The 21,997-nt window shown below is 41.1% G+C and overlaps 1 protein-coding gene across 2 annotated transcripts in view; it reads left to right on the top strand.

The window, feature by feature from the left end:
- Window positions 1–3,948, top strand: part of LOC135113210 (pancreatic triacylglycerol lipase-like) — a 78,355-nt gene extending 74,407 nt beyond the window's left edge. For both annotated transcript variants that reach the window (XM_064028351.1, XM_064028350.1), the window contains exon 9: window positions 3,652–3,948. In XM_064028351.1, the coding sequence (XP_063884421.1) occupies window positions 3,652–3,769 (118 nt within the window). In that variant the 3' untranslated portion in view covers window positions 3,770–3,948. The remainder of the gene's footprint in view (window positions 1–3,651) is intronic.
- The last annotated feature ends 18,049 nt before the right edge of the window (window positions 3,949–21,997 follow it).

Here is a 21,997-nt window from a genome sequence, read left to right as displayed (position 1 = left end):
ATATTTATATTTATTTATTGATTTTTGAGTATCAGAAAGTCTAATCTTGGACAAAATATGGTGATAATTCCTCGATTTCTCATGGAACTTTTTTTTTTTTATTATATTAGTAGTTTAACAAAGATATTTTTACTATTAATGGGAAAAACACATTAGTACTAATTATTTTTCATCTATTTGTTTGTTTATTTATTTATTTATTTATTTATTTATTCATTCATTCATTCATTATTATTATCTACTTTTTTTTAGTATCAGAAAGATTAGACTTGGTGATAGACACTTTAGTAGTAGTAGGAGCGTAGGTTTTTAAGATGTCTTGACGTCCCTCTTCTAAACATGGTTTAAGTCGTAGGCAGGAGAGAGAGAGAGAGAGAGAGAGAGAGAGAGAGAGAGAGAGAGAGAGAGAGAGAGAGAGAGAGAGAGAGAGAGAGAGAGAGTTTTGGAGTTCAGCAGTAAAAGGGAAGAAAGAGTGTAGATACTAGTTAACTCTTGCATTGATAAAGGGGACATAATAGGGGTCAGAGTAAGTAGAAGGTCTTGTGCAATGAGGGCATGAGGCAGGGGGAGGCAAGATGGGGTGCAGTTAGCAAGTGTTTGAAATTTACTTGAAATGAATTGAAATATAATCAAATGAAATACCAATGTTGCCTGCTATATAGCAGGTAATTTGCTGCATATGGTGTAAAAGCGTGGTGGTAAGTATTTACATAATTTTATTGATAATGAAGTTTCATTTGCGGTGTAGTTTGGAAAGCAATTATTGAATGATTTCCACAAAAGTGCACCATGTTTTTTAACACAGGATTGGCACTGCATTTACTCATTTACTATCATATCGTGTTTCCGGAATTTTCATTATTTTCACAAAATTATTATGATCTTTAACGAGAAAATTTGGGACTCGATATGTATCTGATTCATTTACTGTAGACGCCGCAGGACAAGCTGAACTACCAGCCTCGCCCTGTGTGTCCTCCCACCTTCAGTGGAGCAGGTGATTGGTGCGCTCCTGATGTTACTTCTTCACAAAATTTTAATGTGTAAGACAGTTTCAATCACCTCATTAATATGCCTTTTTCCATGTTAATTTTGAAACACATCAACTGGAAAACAATAATAATATCAAGGTATTTAGCCTTCAGAAAACTGCGGAAACAATAAACTTATATACTCTGGTCAAAGCAGGTGATTATCGTGTTGCCATTATTTAGATTATTTCCACTGAGATTATTTTGCTTTTTAAAGAGAACGTGACAGATCTGCCGTGCACTTATATCGTGTTCATATTACGCTTTCATCTTTGACGTCCGTCTCTTCAGATTTCTGAAGATCCTGGAACTCCCTTCGGATCACGATGTTCTCCATATTATGGCTGCTTTTGAATAACCAGTCTTAGAAATATTTCGATTAAAAAGCCATCTCTTCCTTCATTTCTATAGCTGTTAACAATCCCGAGAATTTATCTCGTTACCTGCCTCCCCAACTCACTGACGCACCTGTTTACCCTCCAGGCAACATGTGGCCTCAGACGCGAAGCAACGTGCAATCCTGTATGACGGCCACATGCTTCTATCAATTATTTAACTTACAAAGTAGTTTCATTTTGATTCCTCTGTAGTAATTTAACGTTTATCTATAAATATGCATTCCATTCCTGTTGAAATTGGGAGTAAAGAAGTCGTGACGCAGGAGAGAAATGGAAAGAGGCTTGCGTTAGGAGGAAGTCAGACTTACATGGATTACTAACCCTGACCTTGTTGCACCTGGTGAGAATGGGACCTGAATCCATGGACTGGTGCATGACTATTATTTTGCTGACTAAACTGGGGACTGGACCTAACGTGAGATGGAAGGTTGTTAGGAACGGTTATTGAGATAGTTATGGTCTGCTCTACAAGAAAGTTTGGTTCACACTGGAAGCGAGGCCTCTTACCCCTGTTGATCTTCCCTCAGGAGCAACAATAAGATATCGTCACTAAATTTAAGTTGCTTTAAACTTTCTTATTCCGTATTTTACTATCCTCTTGTGAACTTACTCGTACTTTAGGTTAGTTGGTGCAGATTTTCTCGCAGATAACTTTCTTTTTACACTCACAGGCAATTATGATTATTTTGTCGTGCCGTTATATCACGGTCAGGCGGTCTTCCCTGACGGTCATATTTAGATCTCTCTCTCTCTCTCTCTCTCTCTCTCTCTCTCTCTCTCTCTCTCTCTCTCTCTCTCTCTCTCTCTCTCTCTCTCTCTCTCTCTCTCTCTCTCTCTCTCTCTCTCTCTCTCTCTCTCTCTCTCTCTCTCTCTCTCTCTCTCTCTCTCTCTCTCTCTCTCTCTCTCTCTCTCTCTCTCTCTCTCTCTCTCTCTCTCTCTCTCTCTCTCTCTCTCTCTCTCTCTCTCTCTCTCTCTCTCTCTCTCTCTCTCTCTCTCTCTCTCTCTCTCTCTCTCTCTCTCTCTCTCTCTCTCTCTCTCTCTCTCTCTCTCTCTCTCTCTCTCTCTCTCTCTCTCTCTCTCTCTCTCTCTCTCTCTCTCTCTCTCTCTCTCTCTCTCTAAATATATATTACACACACACACACACACACACACACACACACACACACACACGTATAGTAAATATACTGTACGTATGTATATGGGTAATCTTAGGAAGCTGTGCCATATAACCTCGTTGCACCACTAAGTGGATCAATCAGTCATCAATGGTCATCTTCAATACATTCCACAACCTTATCGGGTATTAGGCTACAGCACTTTTCCATAAGTGGCATTTATCTTTCTGTAATAATGTAGTACTACTTTCCAGTGCATGTCTTCAACGCATATTTCATCCATCACATCCTTCAGGTCAGTGTCAACAATTCAGAGCACCGAGGCTGTTTGACCTTCGTTAGTATCTTGTAGTAACTCATCTGAAGATCGGGGTTTGCAGTCGACTCCCAAAATTTAATTGTTGGATGAATCAGCCGTCTGTCTCTAGTTGATCATTTGAAAGCCATGCTTGATAAGAATAATGAAGTAATAAAGTAATTGCTACAAGTTTCGAATATAATTTCGAAATACACTGTTGGCACTAATAATGATGGAAAAGCAAAAACTTTAATAGCTTTCTTTTTAGGTCATTCTCTCTCTCTCTCTCTCTCTCTCTCTCTCTCTCTCTCTCTCTCTCTCTCTCTCTCTCTCTCTCTCTCTCTCTCTCTCTCTCTCTCTCTTTTTTCAGGAATAGGTGTAATCGTTTATTCGAATCGTTTCTGCGAATGACTAACTTTCTTCCTATCCCGCAAGGAACAGACTTAAATACAAGTACTACATATGTCAGGATTTCTATCACTAAACCTTTTCCTGTTTCTTTCCTTAAGCAAGATGCTGTCACAATTTTTTGTGTGCGTTATTTATTTATTTATTCATTAATTTTTTTTACATATCTATTGATTCATTTATTTATTTCATCATAAAAATTACTCTCTTTACCAGAGGAACAAACTGTTATCATCCATGTTTCTTTGTAGCATTAATAGATCTTTCTCTCTCTCTTCTCTTTATTCGTCCATCCAAGAGCATCTTAATATGTGTCTTTAACATATTCGTAATCCCAAAAAAGAAAGTGTAATAATTTTCCTGTGTTTTTGTGAATCACCAATTCTTTCTCCCTCCTCCAGGAACAGGCTGAACCACAAGCACGTGCTGTGTCAAGCTGGCAGGGAGTACATCAAGATCAAGTCGGGAACATCGGAAAGCCTGGATTACGACGAATCTTGTGTCTTTTCCATCCAGTGAGCTGATAAACCGTCTTCTGCTTGATTCATGGATGAGATGACTCTGAAATTGTTGATCGTATGTTGAAAGCTGAGAAAAACAAGGTGGTATGTTTAAAATTCTCAAGCATCAGGAGTACTTTCTTGCATGGAAATTTTTACAATAAAAACCTGAGTCACTCAGTTTTGTGGGACAACTTACGTAGTTCTGTCTTTAACCTTTTGACAGCTGTAGTTCTTAATATACTCTGTGGCGCAAGTTCAGAATATATAAGAACTAGCAAAATTACCTGGCGTTGCCCGGGGAAAATCTGGCTCTCCAAAGCACGGTTTATCACCTTAAGTCAGTCGTTTGTTCAGCAAGGCTATTAGATATTTTTTAAGTTAAATGTACGTTATGTTAAGTTCTGTTCACGATTTATAATATCGATGAATCGATGAAGCCTATCTGTAAGTTGAATTCGATGGAGACCTTTGTATTACAGAAAATTCAACCACATACTGAAGGAGTCAGAGGGTTGATGGGATTCAACTCCATGCTGACAATGAATGCTCCATTTTCTACATCCTCCCACTATAAAAAAAAAAAAAAAAAAAATCCAAGCTAACTATGAATGCTTGGTGCTACCATCAAAAATGGGTTATGGTATACCTGGCGCCACCATCAAGAATTTGGTTCACAGTGATAGATTTACCTGAATAATTTAACAGTTTTGGGTTGGAATTAGTTGAGACATAGCCTATGTCCTCCCCGGATGAAAGGGGACCCCCTACCAAACTTTCATCACAGTCATTTCCATAGTTTTCCCGTGAAAAGCGGACACACACACACACACACACACACACACACACACACAGACAGTATACTTTATTATATAAGATATAACTCACAAGATACCACTGCCAACACAGTGAACGATGGAGTACCTCAATCCTTTTAGCGATTGTAGTTTATTATTATTTTTATTATGTAATGTACAGCGAGATAAAACGATATAAAATGAAGATAGTAGTAAGAACGCATGAGAAAAGAATAGAGAGAGAGAGAGAGAGAGAGAGAGAGAGAGAGAGAGAGAGAGAGAGAGAGAGAGAGAGAGAGAGAGAGAGAGAGAGAGAGAGAGAGAGAGAGAGAGAGAGAGAGAGAGAGAGAGAGAAGCCACGGACTAGACTTAAACGCGTCCTGGTCACATTCAGCCTGAAACTCCTAAGAAATTTATCCGCGCAATTACTTATATTCACCACGTAAATATCCTTACATCTCCTTATCCATTTAATTTGAGACCAGTATTTAGTAGAAGAGTTGCCTTTAACAATGAAGTAGTCAGTATTCATTTAGTTCCCCCTGGCTTAATTAGAAGAATTTTTAGAAGTAAAGTTTTTTTATTCAAGTAAAGATCGCCCGGGGAGCAGTGTGTTTGCAGGTGTCCGTGTGTGTGTGTGTGTGTGTGTGTCTCGCATCCCCCCCCCACCTTCCTTGTACACCCTCCTCTTAGCAGCAGAGTGGGAGATTGGCGCGTCTTTCACTCACTACCCTACGTTTGAACAGAGCAGACGTAATGAGACGTGCTCTAATATTTGACGGTGACTAGGACGGGATAATAGTTAGTTGGGTCCAGTTGCCTGAAGGGGATAAGTGAGTCATTACCAGCCGTACGCCCCAGCCTACCTATATAGACTTAGGAGCCTCCATAGTAGTCTGCTAGTAAGGGTATACCACGCACTATACCCAGGGAAGTGTCTGCTTGCTGTGAGAGTGTGCAGGTCGAGCTTGCGCAGTGAGCGATGACTGACCCTCCTGTGTGTTCGTGGTCACTCTCTTGTAGTAGTTTCTTGTGTCTCTCGTTAGTTACCATGTTTTGTCTTAAATGCTACTGTGGGATGATTCAGTTCAGCCGTAGAGGACTTGAGTAATTAGCTTTGTAGTGAAGTTTACTCACTCCTCAGGTCCTGACAAGGCCTGCTGTCCAGGAAGCAGTAAACTATACTACTTGGCTTGAGGCTATAACACTGTTGGGCAGTGGGAGGACTGTTACGTAGGGCGGAAGTCCAACAGGGCATTATACCTCAACCATATTCTTGTTATTGTATGTTAACTGTTTTTCTTAGATGTGGTTGTCGATTCTTCCACAGCTGTAGGTGTTAAGTTTTGTTTGAGTATTTTCCTTGTCTGTGGATAGGTAAAACAGACTGGTGACCTCATATTTGTGTGGCCTGGCGTTACTTTTGTGGTGAAAAGGGTACAGGAGTCACAAGGGACCCTGTACTGAGTTCACACTCAGTACACTGAGTTCACTGAGTACACTGAGTTCACACAGGAGGTGGCTCAGGGAAGCTAGTTCAGGTTTGGCAGCTTTGTGAAGGGGCAGGGATTTGCGGTCGTAACAGAAATTGGCGACCTCGCCAGGATAGCTGAGAGCTTCGTCGCCATGTGGGGAAAACTGTTGTTTGTGTCGTTGTCTTGTGTGTGACCATATTCAGTGTGAGCCAAGGAGGGCAAGGTTAGCAGCAAGGGTGACTCGCGATCTGAGTCTCCTGCCTCTGCTGGGAGCGGCAGTGTAGATTTGGTCAAATTCGGTGTGAGGACACCTAGTCCCACACACAGCGTCCACGGACGTGTTAGCCCTGCCCGCAGCGTTGGTGGCTTCTCCCAGATCCAAGGCATGTCTGAGGAGATGAGATTTAAGTTGGAGATGAGGAAAATGGAGCTTGAGACCGAGAGGGAGAGAGAGAATTAAGAATGCTCCACTTGGAAGGTGAAGCTCAGGAAAGGATTTTGAAAACTGAGGAGTCTAGAGAAGCAAGGAGGCTTGAAGCCAAGAGGGAAGCTAAGAGGCTTGAGGCCGAGGAGAAAGACAGATTACTTGAGCAGGAGAAGGAGATGAGGCTACTGGAAGCCGAGGAGGCGAAGATGTATGAGAGGGAGGAAGCTGAGAAGAATAGGATATTTGAGTTGGAGAAGACAAGGATTGAAGTGGATTCACCTTATGGCTTGAGGAGAGGAGGAGTTAAGAAGTATACAGTAAAAAGCCAGATGGTGAGGAGTTTGAGGTTGATTCCTGAGTTTGATGAAAAGAAGATAACCGAATGGTTTAGGATATTTGAGAAGAAAGCTTCAGAATTTGATTGGCTTCAGGTGAGATGGGTTGGCCTTGTTGCCAATATGTTGAAGGGTAAGGCCTTGGAGGTGTATGATAGGATGTCGGTTGAGGATTTGGAGGATTATAAGGAGTTTAAGGCTGACATCCTGAGAGCGTATGAGCTGCGGCCGGAGGCCATCTCTTACCGTGAGTTAAAAAGAACTCATGGTAATGGAACAGTATATTTATGTGGCCGAGAAGGAGTTAGTACCACTGCTCCGCGAGAAAATGTTTAAAACACGTGGGCAGATGACCACGTGTTGGCGCAGCGGCCTGTACCAGGGTGGATTGGTGGTACGTCTGGTGGGGTTGGTGATGTGTCTGGTGGCGCGGCCGGCGCCAGTTTGTCTGAGAGTCCACTCTATAGTAGTGGTTCCAGTAATGTCAGAGCGAGTCAGCCCTGTAAGTAATAAGTCTCCACCCAGCCTACGACGGATACAGTCTGGTAGCATGTAACACAACACTCCCAGGTATAGTATGCACCCCATGCGTCATTATTGCAAGAACACTGAGCATTATAAGTACAATTGCCTTAAGTTAGTGTCTGCCACTGCTGCTTCCAAAACGCCCCAGAAGCCAGCGGCTTTGATTGTGTTCCATTGTCGTAACCAGCAGGGTGATGATATCCCGGGCTGTGTTTCGTCGCGAGGGTGGACAAGGCCGATGTGGCTGCCCCCTCATCTGTTGTCACCTCATCGTCCCATGTGTGGTCTGAGTTGGCCTGGCGCCGTCCATTTTTATGTAAGGGCTCTGTTGAGATTGATGGGGTTACGTGTCCTGTCACTGTTTTGAGAGACATAGCAGCACAGCAGTTGCTGTGCAGGAATGTGACTGGGAAGCGAGTTGCCTGTGTGATGCCGGGGAACTGGCGCCGCTGAGAGCTTCGCCACGGCGGAGATTAGGCTGTCATGCCCGTTAGTGACCGCGGAGGCGCGGGTGGCACTGGAGTGATGAGTTTGGGTTGTGTGTTTGATGGGTTGCCTCACCCTGTGGAGTCCCTGGAGGTGATACTCAGGCTTAGTTGTCACCTGGTGTTGAGGTTGTGGGCACCGGTGCTCAGTCAGGGCCCCAGCTAGTCGCTGCCGAGGACAGGGAGACTCCTGACTCTGCTAGGGAGGCGGGAGTTTCCTCCTCTGCGGGGTGCACCAGAGGTGGGGAGCAGGCCGCTCCCCTTCCGGGACCAGACAAGATGGGTATTTGCTCACGTGGTGAGCCACCTGTACTGGCAGCTGCTGCAACAACTGTCAGTGTAGTTAAGGAAGGTTCTGCCTCTCGTGTATGTGTTGCCCCACTACTTACCAAGACAGGAGTGGATGGCAAGGAAGTTGAGGGTAGGGGAGAGTTTGCAGAGAGTAACACTATTGTGAATAGCCCGGCTGAGAGAGAGGAAGACGGAGGTCTCATGTTCCATTTTGATGTGCCATCCGCAATTAAGGAGGCACAGGTGCTGGAAGCACGTAGCGACCTGGTGCTTGGCCGTTTTGAAGTCAGTGTGACTCGGGAGCGTTTGGCGCGGTTTTGGTGGTTTTGTTTGTCTTGAATGCTGGGGGATTCTAATTTTTAGACACGTCACAGACTGATACATACAGAGCCCGCCGTTCTTATTGTTGTTGGGTGATGGTTGCTGCAATTGACATGTTGTTATATATGACTGTGTTTCTAGTATGTGGAGCTTTACCTGCTTTCTGATTACATTATATTGATCACGAGAGTTTTTCCTTCTCAATGTAATAATATATTTCAGCATTCAATGATTAACTGTTGAAAATAATGAACTTAAGTAAAATATGTTGTAAGCATTTTTATTAACGTTACAATTTAACTCGTCGTAATACCATTTTCTTTTTTTTGTTTGGTCAAGTTTTTACTATACATCTTGATTCTACAGTCACTGATAAGTCTGATGGTCTCAATTAAAACTGGCTATCCAGTATGTGAAGTGAGCTATGCCATATAATACGCGTATTTTGCGCTCTCGCGCTCGAGCTTTAGTAATGAGGCGATAGTTGCGTGAGTTGCAAGGCAGAAATCTTCGCTCACATGTGGATAAGTCGAAGGATTCAAAATACGGCAAAACGGTGGATCTGAAGTCCCCATCTGGAGGGGACCACAAATGTCCTCAGGTCGGACTGCTGACGACGACCCTAAGTGTCTTGACACCCCTCCTCAACATTTTCTTCATTAATTTCTGCAACATTCGAGGTCTAAGACATAGTTTTGAATCTGTAGAACACCACCTCTCCTCTTCTAAACCTCATCTTCTTTTCCTTACTGAAACTCAGGTGTCTTAGGCAACTGACAGTAACCCCTTTTCTGTTCCCTCCTACTTTCTCTATCCTCATTTTCGATCCAAAGCTGGATGTTGCGTTTATGTGCGCAGCGATTTAAACTGCTCTCGTGCCCACGCTCTTGAATCTTCCGAGTTTTCCACCACATGGCTACGACTACAGAATCACTATAAAACTAAATTTATATATGCTGTATATCTCTCATCTAACTCCTCTGACTATAAGAAATTCTTTGAGTACTTAACTTCCAAAGTGGAGCACATTCTGACTCTCTTCCCTTTTACAGAGATCTCCATTCTTGGAGACTTAAATGTTCACCACCAGCTTTGGCTTTCCTCTCTCGTCACTGACCATCCTGGTGAACTAGCCTTCAACTTTGCTATCCTCCATGACCTAGAGCAATTGATGCAGCACCCTATTCGTATTCCTGACGGTCTTGGAGATACACCCAACATTCTTGACTTTTTCCTGACCTCTAATCCTTCTGCTTATGCTGTCGCCCTCTCTTCTCCGTTGGGCTCCTCCGACCACAATTTCATATCTGTATCTTGTGCTATCGCTCCAATCTCTCCTTAGGATCCCCCTAAGCGAAGGTGCCTCTGGCGTTTTGCCTCTGCTAATTCGGGGGACCTGAGGAGGTATTTTGCTGATTTTCCTTGGAATGACAACTGCTTCTAACTCAGGGACCCGTCTTTGTGTGCCGAGCGCATAACAGAGGTGATAGTGTCTGGCATGGAGGCGTATATATTCCTCACTCTTTTCTCGACCTAAACCTTCCAAACCTTGGTTCAACACAGCTTGTTCTCGTGCTATACATGATAGAGAGGTTGGCCACAAAAGGTACTTGAGGCTTCCATCACCAGAATCTCATCCACTTTATATTTCTGCCCAGAACCATGACAAGTCTGTTCTCCAACTAGCCAAAAACTTCATTAACAGAAAGTGTCAAGATCTTTCAAGATCTAACTCCCTTTGTGACTTCTGGTATCTAGCCAAAAATATCTTCAATAACTTTGCTTCTTCTTTCCCTTCTTTATATTTCAACCAGATGGCACCACTGCTATCGCATCTATCTCTAAAGCTGAACTCTTCGCTCAAACCTTTGCTAAAAACTCTACCTTGGACGATTCAGGGCTTGTTCCTCCCTCTCCTCCACTCTCTGACTACTTCATGCTACACATTAAAACTCTTCGCAATGATGTCTTCCATGCCCTTGCTGGCCTAAACCTTCAGAAGGCTTATGGACCTGATGGGGTCCCTCCTATTGTTCTCCGAAACTGTGTCCACGTGCTTCCACCTTGCCTAGTCAAACTCTTTTAGCTCTGTCTGTCAACATCTTGCTGGAAGTTTGCCTACATTCAGCCTGTTCCTTAAAAGGGTGACCGTTCTAATCCCTCAAACTACCGACCTATTCCTTTAATTTACTGCCTATCTAAAGTTTTTGAATCTATCCTCAACAGGAAGATTCTTAAACATCTATCACTTCACAACCTTCTATCTGATCGCCAGTACGGGCTCCGTCAAGGCCGCTCTACTGGTGATCTTCTGGCTTTCCTTACTGAGTCTTGGTCACCCTCTTTTAGAAATTTTGGAGATTTTGGTGAAACTTTTGCTGTTGTCTTGGACATATGAAAAGCTTTTGATAGAGTCTGGCGCAAAGCTTTGATTTCCAAACTACACTCCGATCGCTTTTATCTTTCTCTCTCTGTAACTTCATCTCAAGTTTCCTTTCTGACCGTTCTATTGCTGCTGTGGTAGATGGTCACTGTTCTCCTAAATCTATTAACAGTGGTGTTCCCCAGGGTTCTGTTCTGTCACCCACTCTCTTCTTATTATTGTTCAATGACCTTCTAAACCAAACTTCTTGTCCTATCCACTCCTACGTTGATGATACCCCCCTGCACTTTTCCACTTCTTTTCATAGACGTCCAACCCTTCAGGAAGTAAACATTTGACGCAGGGAAGCCACAGAACGCCTGACTTCTGATCTTTCTAAAATTTCTGATTGGGGCAGAGCAAACTTTATTTTGTTCATTGCCTCAGAAACTCAACTGCTCCATCTATCAACTCGACACAACCTTCCAGACAACAATCCCCTCTTCTTTAGTGACACTCAATTGTCCCACTCTTCTACACAACATCCTCGGTCTGTCCTTTACTTATAATCTGAACTGGAAACCTCACATCTCATCTCTAGCTAAAACAGCTTCTATGAAGTTAGGTGTTCTGAGACGTCTCCGCCAGTTTTTCTCATCCCCCCCCCCAGCTGCTAACTCTGTATAAGGGCTTTATCCGTCCATGTATGGAGTATGCTTCACATGTCGGAGGGTTCCACTCATACCACTCCTCTAGACAGGGTGGAATCAAAAGCTTTACGTCTCATCAACTCCTCACCTCTAACTGACTGTCTTCAGCCTCTCTCTCATCGCCGCAATGTTGCATCTCTAGCTGTCTTCTATCGCTATTTTCAGGCTAACTGCTCTTGTGCCCCTCCTCCTAACTGCTCTGACTCCTCTCCTCCCGCGGTCTCGCTGCACAAGACTTTCTTCTTTCTCTCACCCCTATTCTGTCCACCTCTCTAATGCAAGAGTTAACCAGTATTCTCAATCATTCATCCCTTTCTCTGGTAAACTCTTGAACTCCCTGCCTTCTTCCCTATTTCCACTGTCCTATGACTTGATTTCATTCAAGAGGGAGGTTTCAAGACACTTATCCTTCAATTTTTGACTACCGCTTTGGACACTTTTATGGGATTGGTATCTCTGTGGGCTTTTCTTTATTTACTGGATTTTTGTTGCCCTCGGCCAGTGTCTCTCCTACATTAAAAAAAAAAAAAAAATCATAAAATAAGGAAAATGCGCTTTTATAAGGTACCTTTTAGGAGGTGCTTAAGAGATTAAAATCGCAATTTTTGTATGAGATGGACACCAAAAGGTACTTCTGGCCAAATCATCGTTGTACCCTCCACGAGCCAGGCGGAGCTGTGGTGTTGTAGAGATGTGCAGTAACAAGATTAGAATCCTGCAGCGAGAACGAGGCCAAAGACCTGCCTTCTGCTGGGGGAATTATTATTATTATTATTACTATTATTATTATTATTATTATTATTATTATCATTATTATTATTATTATAGTTTTTATTATTATGATTTTTTGTTATTATCATCATTATGATGATATGATGATATGTAATAATAATAATGATAACAATAATAATAACAATAATGATAATAATAATAATAACAATAATAATAATAATAATAATAATAATAATAATAATAATAATGATAATAATAATAATAATAATAATAATAATAATAGGAATAATAATGATGATGATGGTGATGTTAGTAATAATAACAATAATAATAATAATAATAATAATAATAATTATAATAATAATAATAATTATTATTATTATTATTATTATTATTATTATTTTCATTATATTGTTATTATTATTTTTTTTTAATTAAGTTGCATCGGGTTTACTTAGATGAAATAATGTATGCTGTACTACCACTGGTACTTTAAAGATTAATGTGTACCGTGATAAAATAAAAGGAAAATCTTTTAGTATCTACATTTTGTTGCAATCTGCTTACAGTGCATATAGGTAGGATTTTAAAAGGAAATGCAAGTTATTGTTCAGTTAAGCGGTTGGTAATGGTGATGAATAAGTGCTAATGAGTGTTAATGAGGCATTGCTGTTAATGCTGATGACTGTAGACTAACTATTGCAAATGGGTGAGTGAGTGAATGCTGAGTGGAGGCCAAGGAAGCTTCGTTGGTGGAGGCGGTGGTGGTGTTCGTGTTGGGAGGAGGCAGGCCGCGAGGACAGGGAGGGATGAGCAAGACTGATGGGGGTGCTTTCACTGAGAGACTTGAGTGCGTCTTATCGAAAATTTATAGGGTTCAATGATATCCAGGAATTTATATGGTACTCTAACTGGAAAACGAAAACCAAATCCCGTTTATTGGAGAAATAAAAAATAAAAAAAAAGGAAGGATCTAGTTTGTATCGCGGAGTGAGAGAAAAGGACAGAGCGGCAGCAAGGAACTTGCATCAGTAGTAAAGAGGACTTAGAGTTACTTTTAGCGACGGGTAGTAACATGGTATTAAAGCGTTATTATTTTGAGATCTAATGAAGACTGAAATCACGCCAGGTGTTGGCAGTAGCTGAGAGCCTCCAAGGCCCATTTGTGGGAGAATTATTGCCCTGCTGGAGTGAGGTGAGGAGGAGGAACCTTATTGTTTAGTTCATGGAGAACGTTTGGTGATGTCAGTGCTCCTCCCAGACTCGTGCTTGAATGCTGAAAGGCAGGTGCGATGGACGAACAGATTCTTAGGTAAATGAAACGAAGGTAGAGTGATTTAAGTAGCGAAGTGATTATCGTGTTGATTAACTCGTTATGATAAGAAAATAGGGGAAACCACAAGAAGCCATCAGGCCTTCCCGTGGCAGTCCCTATTTGAAACATCTGTCAATCCTTCATAATAACTCTCTGTCCTGAGCCCTACCCGCCAAACAACTGAGTTGGGAAAGGTACGTACATGTCATTATTGTAGAAAACAAAGTAGAATAAGGTACAATATAAATAATAACTGTTTAAATTTGTTTATGTTATATTGAATTCTATAAATTTGATAAAGATTGAATTCACTTACGTAATGAAAGGGTGCATTGATGTTAGAGACAAGGTTCACTTTGGAACAGAATTGTGAGGTTCACGCGCAAAGAAGGGAAGATTGTGAGGTTCATGGGTGAGGCTTGGTAAGGGAAAAGTTCCACGTGCATAGGGATGGAATAAACTAAAGTAACAGTGAGATTCACGTAACAAAGAGTTGGGAGTTCATCATCATATGGATGGAGTTGACTGTTGGAAATTTTAGATAATTATTTGGTCTTCTTCTTCGTCCTCTTCTTCTTCTTCTTCTTCTTCTTCTTCTTCTTCTTCTTCTTCTTCTTCTTCTTCTTCTTCTCGCCTGTGAAGAAGGTTGCCTAAGACGAAAGAAAAGGTCAGAGAATATGATATAAATAAATAAACGGATATATATATATATATATATATATATATATATATATATATATATATATATATATATATATATATATATATATATATATATATATATATATATATATATATATATATATATATATTAGAACACCATTCGGAGTTATAGATGAGATAAGCAGGGATACACCAGACTTCCTTAAACTGAAGGTTATTATATCACTAAATATATTTTTAACCACCTTTTCACAAGAGTTTCGTCTCCAGCCATCCTTTATGACCTTCCGAAAACTTACAAAGTCGGCAACCCTGTTAGGCCTATTTTTAACACCATAGTACATTTGATTATAAATCAGCTAAATATTTCGTCCCAGTACTAAAACCACTACCGTCGAATAAGTTTACCTTAAAAAGAATCTTATAATTTTGTTAAAGAAATAGATAAATCAGAAGTTCATAATACCGTCATGGATAGCTTTGGTATTTTCATTTCTTACTAATATTTCCCTTGGTGAAACCATTCAAATAATTTGTGGTGAACTTTTTAAGGACCAAGACCTATAATAAATATTATTAACCTATTAGACGTAGCAATCAAAGATTCCTCATTCTTGTTCAACAATAAATTATTTGGTTAACGGTGTGGCTATGGGTTTTTGCCTTGGCTCCACTCTTGCTAATGTTTTTTATGTCATCATTGAAACCAAGTGGTTAAACGAATATCTTAGTGAATTTAAACCTATGTTTTACAAAAGATGTGTTGATGACACCTTTCTTTTATTTACACACTCTCAACACATCCCTAAATTCCTAAGTTACTTAAATTCCAAACACTCTAATATTGAATTAATGTGTGACACGGAAAACAATGGTTCTATCCCGTTTCTGGATATAATTATGACTCGTAATAACAATCAACAACATACTGCAGTTTACCGCAAGGCAACTTTAACAGGTTTGAGAAATTATTATTTATCTTTCATCCCTCGATTGTTAATGATTATTATTATTATTATTATTATTATTATTATTATTATTATTATTATTATTATTATTACTATTATTTATCTATTTTATTTTCTTAATGTAGGAGGGACACTGGCCAAGGACAACAAAAATCCAAATAAAAAAAAAGGCCCACTGAGATGCCGGTCCAAAGCGGTATTAAAAAATTGAAGAATAAGTGTCTTGAAACCTTCCTCTTGAAAGAATTCAAGTCATAGAAAAGTGGGAATACAGAAGCAGGCAGGGAGTTCCAGAGGTTACCAGAGAAAGTGATGAATGATTGAGAATACTGGTTAACTTATGCATTAAAGAGGTGGACAGAATAGGGGTGAGAGAAAGAATAAAGTCTTGTGCAGTGAGGCCACGGGAGTAGGAGAGGCATGCAGTTAGCAAGATCAGAAGACCAATTAGCATGAAAATAGCAGTAGAAGATAGCAAGAGATGCAACATTGTGACGATGAGAAAGAGGATGAAGACAGTCAGTTAGAGGAGAGGAGTTGATTAGACGAAAAGCTTTTGATTCCACCCTGTTTAGAAGAGCGGTATGAGTGGAACCTCCCCAGACATGTGAAGCATACTCCATACATGGGCGGATAAGGCCCCTGTACAGAGTTAGCAGCTGGAAGGGTGAAAAAAACTGGCGGAGGCGTCTCAGAGCATCTAACTTGATATAAGCTGTTTTAGCTACAGATGAAATGTGTAGTTTCCAGTTTAGATGAAAAGTAAAGGACAGACCGAAAATGTTCAGTGTTGAAGAGGGAAAGAGTTGAGTGTCATTCAGGAAGAGGAAGTAGCTGTCTGGAAGGTTGTGTCGAACTGATAGGTGGAGGAATTGAATTTTTGAAGCATTGAACAATACTAAGTTTGCTCTTCCCCAATCATAAATTTTAGGGAGATAGGAAGTCAGGCGTTCTGTGTCTTCCCTGCATGATCTGTTTGCTTCCTGAAGGGTTGGACGTTTACGAAAAAGACGTGGAAAATTGCAGAGTGGTAACATCAGCGTAGGAGTGGATAGGATAAAAAGTTTGGTTTAGAAGATCATTGATGCATAATAAAAAGAGAATGGGGGACAGGACAGAACCCTGAGAAACACCACAGTTAATAGATTTAAGAGAAGAACAGTGACTGGTTACCACAGTAGCAATAGAATAGTTATAAAGGAAACTTGAGATGAAGTTACAGAGAGAAGGATAGAAACCGTAGAAGAGTAGTTTGGAAATTAAAGCTTTGTGCCAGACTCTGTCAGAAACTTTCGACATGTCGAAGGCAACAGCAAAAGCTTCACCAAAATCTTTGAAATTAGATGAGAAAGACTCATTAAGGAAAAAACAGAAGATCACCAGTAGAGCGGCCTTGATGGAACCCATACTAGCGAGCATATAGAAGCTTGTAAAGTGATAGATGTTTAAAAATCTTCCTGTTGAGGATATATTATAAAACTTTAGATAGGCAGGAAATTAAAGCAACAGAATGGTAGTTTGAGAGATTAGAACGATTACCCATTTTAGGAACAGGCTGAATGTAGGAAAACTTCCAGCAAGAAGGAAAGGTAGATGTTGACAGACAGAGTTGAAAGAGTTTGACTAAGCAAGGTGCAAGCACGAAGGCGCAGCTTCGGAGAACAATAGGAGGGACCCCATCAGGTCGATAAGCCTTCTGAGGATTTAGGCCAGCGAGGGCATGGAAAACATCATTGTGAAGAATTTCAGTAGGTACCATGAAGTAGTAAGAGGATGGAGGAGAGGGAGGAACGAGTCCTGAATCATCCAAGGTAGAGTTTTTAGCAAAGGTCTGAGCAGAGAATTCAGCTTTAGAGATGGATGTGATAACAGTGATGCTATTTGGTTGACATAAGTTATTGGAGATGTTTTGGCTAGATGCCAGAAGTCATGAGGGGAGTTAGATCTTGAAAGATTTTGACACTTTCTATTAATGAAGAAGTTTTTGGCTTGTTGGAGAACAGACTTGGTTTGGTTCCAGGCAGAAATGTAAGGCGCATGAGATTCTGGTAATGGAAGGCTCAGGTACCTTTTGTGGACCACCTCTCTATCATGTATAGCACGAGAACCAAGGTTTAGGTCGAGAAAAATAAAGGAATGTACGCTTCCATGTCAGACACTATCACCTCTGTTATGCGCTCGGCACACAGAGACAGGTCTCTGACACGGAAGCAGTGGTCATTTCTAGAAAAATCAGCAAAATACCTCCTCAGGTCCCTCCAACCAGCAGAGGCAAAACACCAGAGGCACCTCAGCTTAGGGGGATCCCGAGGAAGGATTGTAGCTATAGGAGAAGTTAAAAAAGTTGACGAGGGTGTGAAGACATTTAGGATCGATACCAGAAGAGTAGTCCGACCTTGGGACATTTGTGGTCCCCTCTCCAGATGGGGACTCTGAGGCCGGTGTAGGAGTAGCCATGATAATTTTGAATTTTGAATGAAAGATACGTGTGTAATTAGATGCTTGTAGTTTTGTGTGAAGGAAGAGCATTGTCTTTAGAGGTCAGGCTGTGACTGCCCTATTGTGTTGTAAGACACAAAGAGAAACGTTAAGTGAGGTCACAGCTGGGTTAAGTTCACAGCACCCCCTGATCCAGTGCTTTAGACCTCACTGGGAGTAATTATCGTTTTGGGAGGTACCTACTGCCTTCTCCTTGGAGGAGCTATACATCTACGCTTCATCTTTTAATTGGTTTGCTTTTGATCATGACGTCAACTTCTTAACCACTTCGCTCCGGATGCTTAAAAAAACGCGCGTTGCTCATATATGGCGTAGGCCCGCGATCGTTAACTTATCTAATTTCTGATCACTATGTAACCTGATTTTTCTCTTTAACAAGCAAGTTTTATTTTCCAATTCTTTTCATTGCAAAACATTAGAAAATGTCCGTAATTCCTGTCAAACTTGGCTTTGGTGGCTTTTAGAACGATTTTTCCCCAAAAAATAGCTAAATTTTATCATTTTCACCATTTTTGGACAGAAAACAGAAAACAAATTCGAATGACAAAAATTTATTTTAAAACTTCTGAAACTAATTTTTAAGATTAAAATTGAAGTTTTCTTGATTTGTGTGAATACAACAAATGACTTCCACATATGAACACCCCCAAATGTAGTCTCCCATCATATTTCCATTGAAGGATCTCTGAAATATCTGTTCAAAGTTCATTATATCTTGGTGGAAACGCTCCCCTTGTTTCTCCGAATATGCTCCCATATTCTCCTAGAAGTTGTCGAAGTAAGCATCTAGGATATGAACCTTCAAGGACGTTCTGCAGCCCATCTCACCATAGATTTTCATTTAAGCTTCAACCAGTTCCATATAGTTATCAGCCTTGTTATTGCCAAGAAATTCCTGTACTACATCAATGAAACACTCCCAAGCTTTTTTTCTCCTTTTCTGTGAGCTTCTGTAGAAATTTTGTACACTCCATAATTTTCCTTATTTGTGGTTCAATGAAGATACCATCTTTCACCTTTGCCTCTGAAAAGTTAGGAAAAAAGTCTCGAAGATATCTGAAAGCAGCAGACTCCTTGTCAAGAGCTGTAACAAACTGTTTCATGAGACCCAGTTCGATGTGTAGTGGAGGAAACGAAACCTTTTGAGGATTTACCAATGGGTCATGTTTGATATTGTGTGCTCCCACTGTAGTGCCAGTCCTTGGAGACCAGTGTTTTCTCTGGTAATGTGATACTCTGTCTCTACTGTCTCAAAGGCAAAGAAAACAGGGATTCTTGGTAAAACCTCCTTGCAGTCCCATCAAGAAAGCCACCATCTTGAAGTCTCCAATAATTTCCCAGCCATAGTTGTTGTAGTTAAAAGTTTCCAGTAGAAGTTTTACACTGCTGTAGTCCTTCTTAAGGTGCACAGAATGAGCAAGAGGCAGAGATGGATACTTGTTTCTATTGTGCAGAAGTACAGCTTTCAGGATTTTGGAGGAGCTTTCAATAAAGAGTCGCCATTCATCCAGATTGCAAGCAATTCCAATAGCATCAAACATGCCTGATACTTCATTGCAGTAGCATATCCTGTCTTCCTTTGCAAAGAAGCTGGAGAAATGTTTGTGACGTTTTCTTTAGCTGGTCACTTGTACATTGTCATCAAGTAAATCCCACTCCTTCAAACTTGAAATCAAAAGATCACCATTTGATTTTGTCAAACCAAGATCTCTGATGCATCTCTTTGATTTGGGTAGTAAGGATTCCTCCTAACTACAACTGTATCTGTGATGTCACAGTCATCCTCTCTGTTTAGCTAATCTTTTGACTTGCTGCTTTCTTCTGATAGTTGGCTTCTTTCTGGAGGAGTTGGTACAAGAAGATCAGCACTGTGAGGTACTGGTGCATTGGAAGATGAAATTTCTGGATAGAAAACAGCAGGTGCATTTTTCCCATATCGGCGTTTGGAAGGATCCACCAGGGAGAAAAAGCAGTCAGCTGAGTGATCAGTAGGTTCACGCTATATTCTAGGAATAGAAAATTTCATGGCTCGTTTTCCCCTCTATATCATCCTTTAAAAGAACAACAGTATGAGTTAAAATTGTTAAACTTGTTTTATTTTTCTTCTTGATATTTAATTGGATTTTACTTTTGAAAACTAACAGTTATTTTACCTTCTAGTGTTCTCTTACGATGCTCACAAGCAAAATGAGGTGCCCAGGTTCCTAACTGGCACGGCAAAATACGAGTATGCTTCGTAAGCTTCACACATATTTCCAGATGTTGTCACAGAGAACTTCTTTGCTCTTGTCTTGATGAATTGACCACATATGTAACGGAATGTATCTGGAGAATGATTGCAGCCTCTTGATGCCATTTCACCTCTTGTGATTTGTCTTCTTAGGCAGCCAAAGCAGAACTCATTGGTGTTCTGTGAGCCCTTACTTTTATATTGTTAAACAGTACTCTAGAATATTCTTAGACTTTCTAGAATGTGTTCCAGAATGCCAGAAGATCACCAGTAGAGCGGCCTTGATGGAACCCATACTGGCGATCAGATAGAAGTTTGTGAAGTGATAGATGTTTGAGAATCTTCCTATTGAGGATAGATTAAAAAACTTTAGATAGGCAGGAAATTAAAGCAATAAGACGGTAGTTTGAGGGATTAGAACGGTCACCCTTTTTAGGAACAGGTTGAATGTAGGCAAACTTCCAGCAAGAAGGAAAGGTAGATGTTGACAGATAGAGCTGAAAGAGTTTGACTAGGCAAGGTGCAAGCACGGAGGCACAGTTTCGGAGAACAATAGGAGGGACCCAATCAGGTCCATAAGCCTTCCGAGGGTTTAGGCCAGCGAGAGCATGGAAAACATCATTGCGAAGAATTTTAATAGGTGGCATGAAGTAGTCAGAGGGTGGAGGAGAGGGAGGAACAAGCCCAGAATTGTCCAAGGTAGAGTTTTTAGCAAAGGTTTGAGCAAAGAGTTCAGCTTTAGAAATAGATGTGATAGCAGTGGTGCCATCTGGTTGAAGTAGAGGAGGGAAAGAAGAAGAAGCAAAGTTATTGGAGATATTTTTGGCTAGATGCCAGAAGTCACGAGGCGAGTTAGATCTTGAAAGGTTTTGACATTTTCTGTTAATGAAGGAGTTTTTGGCTAGTTGGAGAACAGACTTGGCATGCTTCCGGGCAGAAATATAAAGTGCATGAGATTCTGGTGATGGAAAGCTTAAGTGCCTTTAGTGGGCCACTTCTCTATCATGTATAGCACAAGAACAAGCAGTGTTAAACCAAGGTTTAGAATGTTTAGGACGAGAAAAAGAGTGAGGAATGTACGCCTCCATGCCAGACACTATCACCTCTGTTATGCGCTCAGCACACAAAGACGGGTCTCTGACACGGAAGCAGTAGCAGTAGTCATTCCAAGGAAAATCAGCAAAATACCTCTTCAGGTCCCCCCAACTAGCAGAGGCAAAACGCCAGAGACACCTTCGCTTAGGGGGATCCTGAGGAGGGATTGGAGTGATAGGACAAGATAAGGATATGAGATTGTGATCGGAGGAGCCCAACGGAGAAGAAAGGGTGACAGCATAAGCAGAAGGATTAGAGGTCAGGAAAAGGTCAAGAATGTTGGGCGTATCTCCAAGACGGTCAGGAATACGAGTAGGGTGTTGCACCAATTGCTCTAGGTCATGGAGGATAGCAAAGTTGTAGGCTAGTTCACCAGGATGGTCAGTGAAGGGAGAGGAAAGCCAAAGCTGGTGGTGAACATTGAAGTCTCCAAGAAAGGAGATCTCTGCAAAAGGGAAGAGGGTCAGAATGTACTCCACTTTGGAAGTTAAGTAGTCAAAGAATTTCTTATAGTCAGAGGAGTTAGGAGAGAGGTATACAGCACATATAAATTTAGCATGAGAGTGACTCTGTAGTCATAGCCAGATGGTGGAAAACTCGGAAGATTCAAGAGCGTGGGCACAAGAGCAGGTTAAGTCATTGCGCACATAAACGCAGCATCCAGCTTTGGATCGAAAATGAGGATAGAGAAAGTAGGAGGGAACAGAAAAGGGGCTACTGTCAGTTGCCTCAGTCACCTGAGTTTCAGTGAGAAAAAAAAGATGAGGTTTAGAAGAGGAGAGGTGGTGTTCTACACTTTGAAAGTTAGAAGTTAGACCGCGAATGTTGCAGAAGTTAATGAAGAAAAAGTTGAGGGGGGTGTCAAGACACTTAGGGTCGTCGACAGAAAGGCAGACCGACCTGGGGACATTTATGGTCCCCTCCCCAGATGGGGACTCCGAGGTTGGTGTAGGAGTGGCCATGATGATTTTAAAATTTTAGAGTGAAGGGTGTTTGTGTTATTAGGTGCTTGTAGTT

Source organism: Scylla paramamosain, chromosome 25, assembly GCF_035594125.1.
Source record: "Scylla paramamosain isolate STU-SP2022 chromosome 25, ASM3559412v1, whole genome shotgun sequence".
NCBI classification, from domain to species: domain Eukaryota; kingdom Metazoa; phylum Arthropoda; class Malacostraca; order Decapoda; family Portunidae; genus Scylla; species Scylla paramamosain.
Note: the sequence above shows the minus strand (reverse complement) of the source record. Positions and strands in the feature narration are given on the sequence as shown.